The sequence below is a fragment of the Belonocnema kinseyi genome, chromosome 8, assembly GCF_010883055.1.
Source record: "Belonocnema kinseyi isolate 2016_QV_RU_SX_M_011 chromosome 8, B_treatae_v1, whole genome shotgun sequence".
NCBI lineage: Eukaryota > Metazoa > Arthropoda > Insecta > Hymenoptera > Cynipidae > Belonocnema > Belonocnema kinseyi.
In genome coordinates, this window is record NC_046664.1 from 140,516,594 (window position 1) to 140,530,312 (window position 13,719).

General features: G+C 31.8%; 1 protein-coding gene across 2 annotated transcripts; it reads right to left on the reverse strand.

Moving 5' to 3' along the window:
• Positions 1 to 275: 275 nt before the first annotated feature.
• Positions 276 to 1,893, reverse strand: LOC117178212. 2 transcript variants are annotated; one of them, XM_033369517.1, is made up of 3 exons: positions 1,661 to 1,893; positions 1,432 to 1,503; positions 276 to 1,344 (listed from the first exon to the last, which is right to left on the reverse strand). In XM_033369517.1, the coding sequence occupies exon 3, from the start codon at positions 1,342 to 1,344 to the stop codon at positions 931 to 933; it is 414 nt and encodes a 137-aa protein (XP_033225408.1). In that variant the 5' UTR covers positions 1,432 to 1,503; positions 1,661 to 1,893; the 3' UTR covers positions 276 to 930. The 2 variants fall into 2 exon arrangements, with proteins under 2 accessions (XP_033225408.1, XP_033225407.1); XM_033369516.1 differs by having other exon boundaries at positions 1,653 to 1,893.
• Between the last annotated feature and the right edge of the window lie 11,826 nt (positions 1,894 to 13,719).

Consider the following 13,719-nt stretch of genomic DNA (forward strand, 5'->3'; position numbering starts at 1 on the left):
TCACTATTGGAAAGCTAAAAAGATGAACTTGATCTTATTGGTTTTTTGATATACTTCAAAAAGTATATTTTTTGAAGTTTGAATGTAGGCGTTTTTTGAAATGGCAAAAAATGATCACACGGCGAATTTTTCATAAATGCGTTGAAAGAAAAATTCATAATGCAAAGTATTATTAGGTTATGAATAATATTAGAAGTTGCCATGTTAATTAATAACATAAATGGTTTCAATAAATTTTTTTATTAAATAATTGGCAAAACTATGAAAATTTTTGGAAATTAGTAAAAAACAATGGAGTTTATTTCGACAATCATTCTCATAAAAAATAGTATAATAGCCTATTTTTTAAATCATGTTAGGTAGAAAATATTCAGTTTCAATGCACACACTCGCAGAATACTTTAGCAACATGTTCTCTGCACATAGGTTTTCCACAACGCAAACATTTATAATACGTCTTTTAGTCTAGTGAACTAGCGCGAAGGTTGCAACGTTTCTGCCTCGATATTTTACTATCTTCTAACTCAAGCGTAATGTCAAGTTCCTGAGGAACGTCACCGGGTCCAAAAACTCTTCAATCATATTCCTAAGACCAACACGCTAAGTCGGTACAGCCAATCTTCTGATCAATAATGGCTTTACAAGTTGCATTGATAGTTCCATTAGATAAGGCATTCTTTTAATTGCATTGTTGCTTCCGTTCAAAATGTCAAATCAAAATCCGTTTTAAACTTCTCGGCTAAAGAAAATTACGTAAACTAGTTGTCAGTAGTAATTTTACGCCCTGTGTTATGAATTGGCTCACTAACTCCAGCATAATACAATAAACCAAAAACAGCCTTTATTTGTACTATATCAGTTACTTTATGAGTTGAAACATTTATCTCTGTTCCCATTTCCCTCATTATTTCAATTTGCCAGTTAACTTCTTCATTCGTTATGGGTAGTGATAATTTCTAAAATGTTATCAGAAAAGAGACAACTCCACGCTTCAACTGGAGTTTTGGCATTCATAGCATTACCTTTGGCAGCAAGAGCATATTGTGTCGCTAATCGCCTACGACTCTGCTCTGGCGCCGTAGTAGTCCATTTATGTCCATTTTTAGAGCGCAAGTAAGACAGACGGCCGCGTATGGGCGCAAGGCCCGCAGATGTTCCCGGCTGTTCATCTCCTTCTCCGTCACTCAGATCAGCTTCTGTTTCCGAAGCGTGAGAACTTTCTGCTTCGGCTTCCTCGGTATCATCAGTGTCGTCAGCACGATCTCTCATCTCGAGGTTTTCATCGGATTCACGATATAGTCCTTCGAGTGCTGAAGCACTTCGAGTTCGCCTACGTGTCATCATCTTTGTAAAAAACAAAAAATATCAATCATTATAAAATACGAAATTTGTTCACAATCATTATTTTTTCAAGTAAAATAGTCTATTTACCTTGCTCAGAAGTATGGTGGAAAGACCATAAATTTCTTACGAATTCCACCGTGTAGTAGTGCTCTTGTTTGACTATAACCATAAAAATGAGAAAAAAATTAGAATTATTTTATCACGCATATACTCTCATCTCAAATTATCAAAAGTATTATCGATTACGATGAGGAAATTTTAGTAAGGCTATTATCTAGACTTATAAGAAAAAATCTAAGGTTATATACCTCTATACCTAGAATACGGAGTACTATGATGCTACGCTGCCTTCTTTATGCGACGCCATGCGTCACGCACTATACTTGGCAATGTGATTTCTCTCCGAGACACTTCTTTGGAAGACATTAACACTCTTATCACGAAAATCGCTTCAATAATTCACTTTTGATTTTTCACAAACACTGGATTTTGTGACGTTGAGTACTAACTGGGTGAATATCACCCGACCTCAATTTTGAAATTTGCACACCTTCACGACCTGACGCTTACTGATGCTGCCAATGGACTCGCACACTCTTCTTACCTCAAAAATTTTTCCCCCACCAGTTCGGGCCACCTCCCATCACTTAAGTCGAAATGCCGCGACTTTCGAAATTCGCTCGGGTTACGCTAACCTAGTTCATACCCTGAGGGTTAAACTACCATTTTTATAAATTAATTTAGCAAAGTTTTTGCAACTGCATTATAATAATTAATGACCTTATAGGTAGAAAAACACATTTAATAAGCTTGCCAATTTAGTAGAATTAGGGATAAATCTGATTGTAATGCAGGTCCAGTAAACATATGGTCGTTGAGCGATGTATCGTTTGATGTTTTCACAGACACATTAAGTACGACCCGAAGTTGGGTTGTTATGCTGTCGGGTTTTATGACCGGATGATGCGATATAAACACTGGCTTGATTATTTTAAATTTAGACTCGAGATCTTTATACATCTGCATGTGATTCAACGATTTGTATCCGTGCATAAATTCGACATTTTTCCCGTTGCGATTCATTTTTTGCGAGACGATTTTCGATTCTTTTCAGATTTTGTTCTGCGCGATATCGCGTTTTACCAATATTCAGAGGAGGAGTTGATTTGAACGGAATACGGACAATATACCGTCCTTCGGCTGTTCTCGAATGTGTTTGACTAAAGTGTGGCTCACACAATTCATCTTCTTCAGATGCTATTTTTGTCTGAGGCAATTCCTCTGATTCAAAAAATCGTTTGAGCGATGCATCGAGTGCATTATTCGAAATGCAGTTAATCTTTTTAGTCTATGATTCATTATGTTTTTCAAAAATTCGACAGTTTACTTGAAAATCAATTATTTTAACAAAAAATTAAACCATTCAATTATTTGTTGAAAATCGATTTTTTAAATTTAAAATTTAACCATTTCGTTTAAAAAGCATGTGCTTTGCTGAAAAATAGTCCTTTTTGGTAGAAAGTTATTCTTCTTCTTTCAAAATTCGTATTTTTTATTGAATATTTAAAAATTCTAGTTAATTATTCATAACTTTTTTTGAAAATTCATCTTCCTAGTTGAGAAAAAACGATTCCATTTTTGGTTGATAGCTGATCTTTTTAAGTTTGAATTTTAAGTATTTTGTTGAAAATTATAATTTTTAGTTCAAAATTCAATTACGTATTTAGTTGTTAATTTATGTAATTTGTTGACAAATCTTCTTTTTTTTTTGTAGAAAATTAATCTTTTCAGTGTATGATTCATTATATCAGTTAAAAATTCGACATTTTAGTTGAAAATTAATTATTTTAACTAAAAATTAATCCATTTAATTTTTGGTTGAAAGTCGATCTGTTTTCATTTAAAATCTAACCATTTCGTGTAAAAAGCATGAGGTTTGCTGAAAAATAGTCCTTTTTGGTAAAAAAGTTATTCTTCTTCTTTGAAAGTTCGTATTTTGTGTTGAATATTTGACAGTTCCAGTTAAATATTCATAACTTTTGTTGAAAATTCATCTTTTTGGTTGAAAATAAAACGATTCCATTTTTGGTTGATAGCTGATCTTTTTTCAAAATACAACTATGTATTTAGTTGTTTGTTTATGTAATTTGTTGACAAATCTTCTTTTTCTTGTAGAAAATTAATCTTTTCAGTGAATGATTCATTATATCAGTTAAAAATTCGACATTTTAGTTGAAAATTAATAATTTTAACAAAAAATTAATCCATTCAATTTTTGGTTGAAAATCGATCTGTTTTAATTTCAAATTTAACCATTTCGTTTACAAGCATGTGCTTTGCTGAAAAATAGTCCTTTTTGGTAAAATAGGAATTCTTCCTCTTTGAAAGTTCGTATTTTGTGTTGAATATTAATAAATTCCAGTTAAATATTCATAACATTTGTTGAAAATTCACCTTTTTAGTTGCAAATAAAACGATTCCATTTTTGGTTGATAGCAGACCTTTTTTAGTTTGAAATTTAACTATTTTGTTGAAAATTAATCATTTTTAGTTCAAAATTCAACTATGAATTTAGTTGTTTGTTTCTGTAATTTGTTCAGAAATCTTCTTTTATTTAGCAAATTAATCTTTTTAGTTTACGATTCATTATGTTAGTTAAAAATTCAACAGTTTAGTTGAAAATTAATTATTAAAAAAAAAATTAAACGATTCTATTTTTTTGTTGAAAATCTATCCTTTTTAATTTAAAATTTAACCATTTCCTTTAAAAAGCATGTTCTTTGTTATAAAATAGTCTCTTTTGGTAGAAAGTTATTCTTCTTCTTTGAAATTTCGTATTTTGTGTTGAATATTTAAAATTGCCTTTCTTTACTATTGGTATAACTACTCCTTCTTTCCATAACTCTGGCCACCGCTCTCCTCTCCACACTCTATTTCACATTATCCATGCCCATTCATCTAGTTTCTCCTCTCCATATTTCTAAACTTCATTTGGAATCTCATCTATACCAGGTACCTTTCCATCCTTCATTATTCCTAAAACTTTAACTATTTCTTCCCTTAAAATGTCCTCTTCCTCATCTCTTTCTCTACCATATTTTCCTCCCTTTAAAACTTTTCTCTCTACTCCTCCTAGCATATCCAAAAAATATTTCTACCATTCTATCATCTCAATATCTTGGTTTACTCTTTTTCTTCTTTTTCTTTCTCTATTTACTACATTTTATACCTCTTCTTTCGTCCTAGCCTTCTCCGCCTCTTCTTCAAACCTTTTATTCTCTTCCTTTTTCTTTTGATTGCACAACTCAGTATACTCTTTCTTTTTTTTCTATATTCTTCCCCATTACTTTTTTCTTTTCTCCACTTTCTTAATTAATTTCTGACCTCCTTTTTTTCTCTTTGCAGTCCTCATCCCACCCACGTCCATTTCCCCCTTTACTAACTTCATTTTTGTTTGTGCACTCTAATCCTATTTGTATTTCTCCTATCATTTTTCCCATCTCGTCGTCCACCTTTCCCTCTCTCATTTGGATATTTCTTATTTTCTCTCTAAACTGTTCTTTTCTTTCCCTTGACTCTCCTTGACCCTTCCTTCTCTTTCCTTCCCTTTTCCTACACTTTTTACATTTGCTCCCATTTCACTCATATTGCTATTGCTATTTTGTTCCTCTAATGTCACTATTAAGGGAAAGGGATCCGAATCAATATATTCACCTACCTCTAGTTTCTTAACCTTTTCTGTTACCTCATCATCCACTATCACATAATCAATTACCGTTCCCCTTTCACTTCCTGAGCGTGTATATTCTCCTTTTTTATCCCCTTCGATATTTCCATTTAAGATATACCATCCCAACTCCTCCAAGCTCTTCAACAACTTTTTCCCTCCCCATTTAGTACCTTATCTTTGGATTTTCTTCCTCTCTCTTCTCCCCATTCCCTTCCTCCTCTGTCTCCTGTTCTCGCATTGAAATCCCCACCTATTATCATCCTAATCTCTTCTTTATTTTCTTCAATCATTTCATCAATCTCCTGTGCCTTTTCCTGCATATCACTGTTCACATAAATCCCCACTACCTTCCACTTTTCTCCTCCCATTATTGCCTCTTCTACTATTACTCCTTCTGTTTGTTCATTCCTGTCTTTCCTATGTTTCCCTGTTATACATTCATTCCTTACTCTCATCGCCATTCCTCCCATTGCTCTGCCGTCTCCATCATTATGACTACATCCCATTGTGTCAAATTTCTCATAAACTCCCTATCCTTTCTCTCCAATTTTGCTATATTCCTGTAACAAATCTTCCATTCTTCCCTACTTTCGTTTCTCATCTTTTTTTTTCTTCCTTCTTATTAATAAAATATTTTGTTCGGTTGAGTTAAGACTTGGGAGAGGAATCGCTTAGGTATTTTCACTTAAATCACCAACTTGAATTCGTTAAGTGCCGAGGGAAAAGAATGGACTTAATGCACGGGATTCGGTCTATTTTTGCCCTATTTTGGCCTATATTTTAACAAAGTAATTTTTCCTATGATTCTGTGGCTGAACCGGATGCCATTGGCGTTTCGGAAAGCCAAGAGAAAAATCAGCCTATTGAAGACTGTCAAGGTTTACGGCAGCATGCCGATTACGATGGTAATTATGGCGGTGTTAGTTCTGGAAACACTTCTATCAATGTTAGTGATGATGTGGGTTCCGATGATTCCACCACCGCTCGGCAAGAAAATAACGAATGGAGTTCGCATGAAGATGGCAGTGAAGAAGATGTCGAATTTAAGGAGCAACGCGATGAACCTCTGCAGTTCGTAAGCGTTGATCTACAAAGTCGTGCACCCCCAGTATTCGAAACTGAGTGCATGAGCTTAAAATAAGAGTGCGTTAGAATTTGCATTAAATAGAATGTTAACTTTTATTACTGCATATACGAATTTGATCCAAAAACAAAATTATGTAAAATACCCTTACGAAAATGCATGATGGAAAAAAGAGACAGACGTGACATCTTTTTTCGTCATTTTTTCAAAATAAGAAAGAAGAAAACAAATATCTTTCGTAATTATTAATGGGCCTTTACATATTTTTTATTTGGTTATCTGAATTTCAAATAATTTTTCTGAAAAAATAAGCTCAGTATTCAAAAGTATTAAAAGATAATGTAGCTAAGGAGACATGTTCAAATTATATGGTAGTTATGTTTTATATAGAAAAGAACGAAAAGAAACTTTTGTTACGTTCGTTTGTGTTTTTGTACAAATTTTAGATGATAATAAACAGATCATTTATTTGCACATCCATTTTTGTGTTATTAATTAGATCCTTTTTAATAAGCGACAACAGGATATTCACTGAATTCTAGGATACCCCATTTAGAATTTATTGTAATATTCACTGAATTCTGGGATATCCTGAGGATATCCCATTTAGGATTTATAAATGTCCTACCTGGAACAGAAAAGGATATCCCACAAGGCGGGTAACCTGAGGATCGTTTTTGGATATCCCATCATACCACCGGGATATCCTATTGCTATGAGGGTTTATTCAACATTCTTTGTAAGTCTCCGATTGACTCTGCCATAACAACAGTATCATCTGGGAACGCTAACCCACGAACCCTTACTGTTTCGAGATCCACACCCTCTTTGTCGAAAAGAGCCATTCTTAAACACTTGTCCATAAGTAATATAAATAACCTTGAAGACATAACACATTCTTGCCTAACTCCTTGAATAATATCGAAACAGTCATTCCCATTTATCCTTACACTCGCTTTTATACCCGTATATATTGTTGTTATAGTTTGTAGGAGCCATCCATTGACTCCATACTGTTTCAGGACTTCCTAACCTTTACATCTATCTATCCGGTAATAAGCTTAGAATAGAGAAAAATTAATATTTTCAGACTTCAGCGCAAAAGTAAAGATTATTCTATTATTTTGAATGCGCGATTTTTCAATCTGTCTAAAATGCCACAATAAGAATAAGAAACCTCCTTAAAATTATTTCTTGAACAATCTCTGATGATATAGCAGATAAATTTAAAAAAAAGAAACCTCTTAAACTTATTCACTTCTATTTCCATAGCAACTGCCACACAGTTTTCTATTCTCCCAATGAGAACGTGTTTTCAATATATATAATTCCTCCTAATTGTACCGGTAACGTACCTCACAGAGATATTTTTTATTCCTCAGAAGTGGTCATATTTTGATTTTATTTAAGTCCTTCTAATAAATTCACAAAATATGTGTAATAAGTTGTTTTAATTCCTTCATGCGGAATGTAAATTCTGAAATTTTAATTCTCATAAATCCAACTCTGCCTCTCTAGAGTTAAAATTATTTAAATTCACACATTTGAATAGATTTCTTTGTTGCATTCCTTAAGACGTTTAAATAAATGATAAAAATATAAATAAATATAAATTTGAATATTTTTCGAATTTATAATTTATAAACAGATTTAATAATGAAAAATAGGTTAAATAAATGCTTTCGTTAAATTTTACTAAGTCGATTGAGGGGAATAGGATTTGCACTTTTTCTGTTCCCGTTGGGGGATTTTTAGACGGAGGAAAAATCGTGTATTCATAGGAATACAAATTCTTAATTTTTCTGAATTTAACGCTTGTTACAGGGTACCTTGTCAAAAGCTTTCCCTAGGTCAACAAATGCACAAAAAACTTTTTTTCCTTCATCAACTTTTTTCTGTAATTTGCCTTAACTTAAATATTTGATCCGTACATGACCTTCCTGGCATAAACCCACTTTTGACTTCCCAAATCTTTGCTTCTGTTATTTCCATTACCCTACGAATAAGTATTTTTAAGTATATTTTACTTACGGTACTTAATAATACCTTAATAATACTTTTGTAATTATTGCAGTAGCTTTTATCTCCCCTCTAGTATTCCGTCTGCATCATATTGCATTTTCCTATTACTATTTCTCATGTTGACAAATTTTGTACTTTTTTCCCCTTCATTTTTAATAAGCGGTTTCTTGCTTCCTTCAAAGTCGCTTTATATTTTCTCCCCTTCTACTGCTCTAATTTTATCTTAGCGTTCCTTAATTAATCGTTTAAGTATCCTGCTTTCGTGTCTGTAACCATTTATACGTCTATTTCTTCCTCATTGCTAAGAACTGCGATGTTCAAACTTCTCCTGTACGCTTCTCTCTTTGCTTTTTGGGCAGCCTTAATTTCATCATTTCACCATACATCACCAGGCATTCTTCCTACAACCGCGGTACCACACACTTCGATCGCACATCTAACAATGATATTCCGTAACTTTGTCCAGGCGCCCTGTATATCTTTGTTTTTTATACGGTCCTCCCATGCTGCCCTATAAGTACTATTAAACATTCCTGCTTTACGGAAAATATTTATACATACATTTATGATATTAATTAGAATGCATCAGGGTTTAAAAAAATGATGTGCATAAAATTTAATAAAACAGTTAATTTGAAAAATCTCGTTACTTTTGAAATATAGTACATAATCTTTTTTATTACAAAAATCAATGCAGTTTATTGTTTCTGCAGTGATTTGTTCTTTTCAACCTGTTCGAATGGTGGCGGAACTTTCTGCGACCAATTACTGACCAGCGCTTGAAATGCTGATTCGCAGTAAACAGAATCAGCAGGCGATAAGATAGGTTAGATAAATGGTATATTTTGTTTTTATCGTTTCCATGTACACAGTACACACATGGGTACTACGCCGGTTCGAACACGAGCGAAATGCGTTATTCAAGTGCTGAATGTTTACTTTTGAAAAATATCGACGCTTACAAATTCTGTTGAAGAATCTTCGAAACTGTTAGTACAATTAGTAATGTTGAAAATTTACAAAGAATACAGATAGAAATAACTTGGATTATTATTTTACTTACCCGGCAACAAGCGTTGAATTCAGAGAAATTAAGAATTTGTATTCCTTTGAATACACGATTTTTCCTCCGTCTAAAAATCCTCCAACGGGAACAGAAAAAGTGCAAATCCTATTCCTCTCAATCGACTTAGTAAAATTTAACGAAAGCATCCATTTAACCTATTTTTCATTATTAAATCTTTTTACAACTTATAAATTAGAAAAATATTCAAATTTATATTTATTTATATTTTAATCATTTATTTAAACGTCTTAAAAAATGCAACAAATTAATATATGCAAATCCTACTTGAAAAAGTGGACGTAGAAAAGGACGTGCAATAGAACGTATAAAAGGACGTACAAAAAGACGTATCAAAGGACGTACTAAAGTACGTACCAAATGAAGTACAAAATAACGTACTAAAAGACCTCCCGAATTGGGATACAAATGTACGCACTTTAAGACGTTTTTTGGTACGTCCTTTTGTACGTCGTTTCTGACATCATTCCTTACTTTAAGAAGAGTGCCTACAGATTATTATTGTTTTAGTTTAAGGAATTACAAATATTTTTGATGAACACAGCTTGTTCAATAGACAAATAGCATAACGGCATAGTTGGTTGTCGCTAAATAAAACAGAATCAATATAGGTTTAAAATATTGTATATTTTGGAATTAACAAAATCAAACCAGTTATACACACAATTAAGAAACTTATATGATACTATAGAGCCAACGAGCTCACTGTAGAACACACATATACATAAGAATAAGAAACTTTAAATATTCCTTAAAAACATTCGGATATTTCAGAAGATTGCATTTTATATACTAAAAATATCTCAAAAACATTAACATTACACAAACAGTATTAAATAGACAATTTTGAATTTCGAATACAAAATTGGTACGAAACAGGAGTAGGTCTTACGTATCTAATAAAGGCTTTAATTTTAGTAGTTTTGAAGGAAAATAAGGTAATTGAATGTTGAGTTTAGGACCGGGTTACAACGCCCTTAAAAGTTAAAACGTGATAAAAACTTAATTGAATTTTGAAAAGTTCCTTTTTCAAATTTATCATGTTTTTTGTAAAATTTTTCTATTGAGAGGAAAAAAAGATATATGTTCGTAGCAATTCATATTTCTCTGGCTACTTTCAAGGGCAAAAATAACCGAAACCTACATCACCGACATTTTTTTGGATAGTTTTTCTTTCGCATGAAACGAGATATCGAGCTTTAACCTTAGAAAATTAAATAGAATTCCCTGAGAAACGTTTTTCTGGTCTTAAGTTTCTATAAATGCAAAATGTATATTTTTGAAACAATCTTTGTTTTTAATTATTATAAGTTAAGATATATGAATTTAACGTGAATCCGTCTTCACTTATTGCTGGTGCGAACATAATAAATCTTTTTAGACATATATTGCCAAATTCTCCTCATTCTCGCAGCTCTAGCTTTTCCCCGAACGCCGGCATCAGTTATCTTCTTGCAAAGACAATCTGCAATGAAAAATTGTCTTCTATTTTTGCACATTTAATTTCAATAATCTTGAATTTGAAAATTATTTCATTATTGTATTTTTCATTATCATTTTTTCTGTACATTTGATTTACTGATGACAAATGTTTCGTTAAATGAGACTATTTTAACGTCTCTTTTCTTACCTTTCAGTAATTTGTACTTTTCAGCAGATAATTCCGTTCAAAGAGAATTAGGAGACATATTTTCATTTTTATTTGCTCGTTTTGATTGCAGGCACTTTTCTTTTAAGGCTTCTCTGTCCCAAATAACTTCAGCTAATTCTCTTGTAAATTTAGAATCATTTTTTGCAAGCATTGACTCCCAAATATCTTTATTTACGTATATATGGTGACCAAGATGCACCTGTAATTTAGAATAATACATATTTCTGAGTTAACAACAAATTTTTTATTGCGACACTTTTCAAATTGCATATTTTTCTCCCGTGAAATTTCAGGATGTTTATGTATCGAATCAAAATTTTAGATACATTATAACAGACTTAAAATTACACTTTTTAGTACTAGGCTTCTTTTGATTTATAAACTTATTTTAGCGACCAGTCTTCGGAGGGGATGGGTGTTTAATCGGTCAGTGCCAATATGGCCAATTATTTAATTCAAATTTTGTGGAGATAATTTCTACAATACAAAATTTGAATTTAAATAATAAAAGACGATAATAGTTTTATGCTTAATTGTTTTAACATTTTTGATAGGACTTTAAGAATAATATTCTGTAGATTCCCTTGTATTATTTCTATTCTTTTTACGGTAATTTGTACTTCCCAAATTAAGCTGTTAAATCAGTATTTAACAAATGTTAAAAAATAAATGTCAATTAAAAATAAATAAAATATCAAAGTACTGCCACTTGTCTAAAACAACCGACTCCTGTGCGCACCCAGACGGCGAGGTGCGACTAAACACTTCTAACGTAATATTAAAAGTGTGGATATAAAATTGATTTTTGTTATGCAAATAAACAAATATACACAAATATCGTTTCCTTCAACACAGGTAATAATAGTTGTTAAATAAAAACATGACAATAGTTCGGAAAAATGTATAATATATCTCATTTTTAAGCTTTTACTTTATAAAATGTAAATATTATATCATATCTCTGATACAAAACAGCTATTCTCATACACAAAATGCTGTTGAAAATCATTTAACAATTTTACGAACAAATTTTATTGCAATATAAGAAAGTTTATAATTGATAATAGATTTTATGCTTTCACGATGATTCATTTTGATGAAGAGAGATATTTCGGGTTTCACATGTGTAAAAAACTACGAATTGTTTGCCGACGATTCGTGAACATTTCAGTTCACGAAACGTCGGCAAACAATTCGTAGACTTTTAACGTTTTCAATGTTTAGACTTTTAACGTTTTCAATGTTTAGAATATACAAAAGTATTAACTTTAACATAATTTCTTGTTACCTATAATATGTATTATTCAAAAGTAATCTTCTTTGCAATTCTAAACTGACCGTTTAAGATTCTCTTGCCCTATATATGTAGTATCTTTTTAATCATTTTCTTCGCAGTCTGCTTTAATGTAAGAAAAAAACTATATAAATTTGATTTATTCCTATAAAAACCATATTCACCATATCATTTTCATCTCTACCTAATGAATTTCGTGAAGTTTGATCTCCTCGCTATAGAGGCCTCAGAATATCAGAACGAGTTGATCTATACGATGTTATCGGGTTCTCAGGATTATTATCGACTGATGGTCGGGGTGCAAATAATTGTCTCGCCACTGTGTTTCTAACTATCGATCTATTACTATCATATGAACCGTCAGCACTGGAGTTCTCACCTAATAATTAGGAAACTATCGTTAAAAAATATAATATATAAATATAATATATTTAATTAATTTATTGAATAGGTAAAACATTATATGTGTTATCCCATTTAAATCAGAAAAAATGGTTCTTGTGCTTATAATTAACGATTATCTACTGTAGGTTCATTATCTACTGTACCCGTGCAGACATTTTGAAAGGACTTTAGTAGGGCTCTGAATGACCTCCTTTTAGACAATCAGATGTTCGAGGTAAAAAGTTTCTAAACCGAACAATGTTCTTTTTCAGATTAAGTCTTAACAGCGTTTGAAAATATTCTAATTCTAATCAAATATAAGTTGGACTTCTGAGTTCAAAAATATTCTCTCATTTTATGACATGATAAATGTGAATATACGTGAATATACATTTTATAACAAAAAATTTACTCAAAAATATTCATAATTATTGATCTATTGTTACTGGGAATCAAAATTGATAAATTGATTTTTAGCTGTAAAAAAAATCTTCGTAAGTATAAGGTAATAAATTTTAGTCCACATTATTAATATTTTGAATAATTATTTTACACTTTGATCTTAAAAGTACGTAGCAATGCTTGAAGAGGCAAAAAACTTCTTGGGCACACTTTGAAGTTATATTTGAAATCTGTAACTCTATAAAATACTCAACTATCTTCTCGATTATTTTTTTTTTTTTAATTCAATATGAGTGCTATCTGTGAACCAATCAAGTATTTAAAGAAATGTTACCATTATTCAGCAATTTCTAATACAACATTCTTAGTGAAGTATTTTTTTCTATAAGACCTTTATTAAAATTAAAAGCACCCTTACATAGATAATTATTATAAAATTTGTATGCTTACAGCAGTTTAAGTTATTGCCTCGAATTTCTCCTTCATATTAACTTTCCTCTGAATTTCCCTAGGAGCATTTAGAGGAGCGATATTAAGGTGAATGCCGTAGGAGTGACAGAAATGGTAATAAAGTACTTTTAGTGCCGCATTGTGCCTTTGAATGTAGGTCGTTACCGCGTGTGTTGGACAACTAGATAGTATGTGAGCTAAATGCTCGGGTTGTGCATGGAACGCCCTGCAGCTATCATCGGGAATGTCTTGGCTCAAAATGTGGCGACGGTAT

Excerpts from the sequence above, each read along its gene's own strand:
- LOC117178212 (XM_033369517.1), bottom strand. The coding sequence starts at position 1,344 with ATGATGACACGTAGGCGAACTCGAAGTGCTTCAGCACTCGAAGGACTA.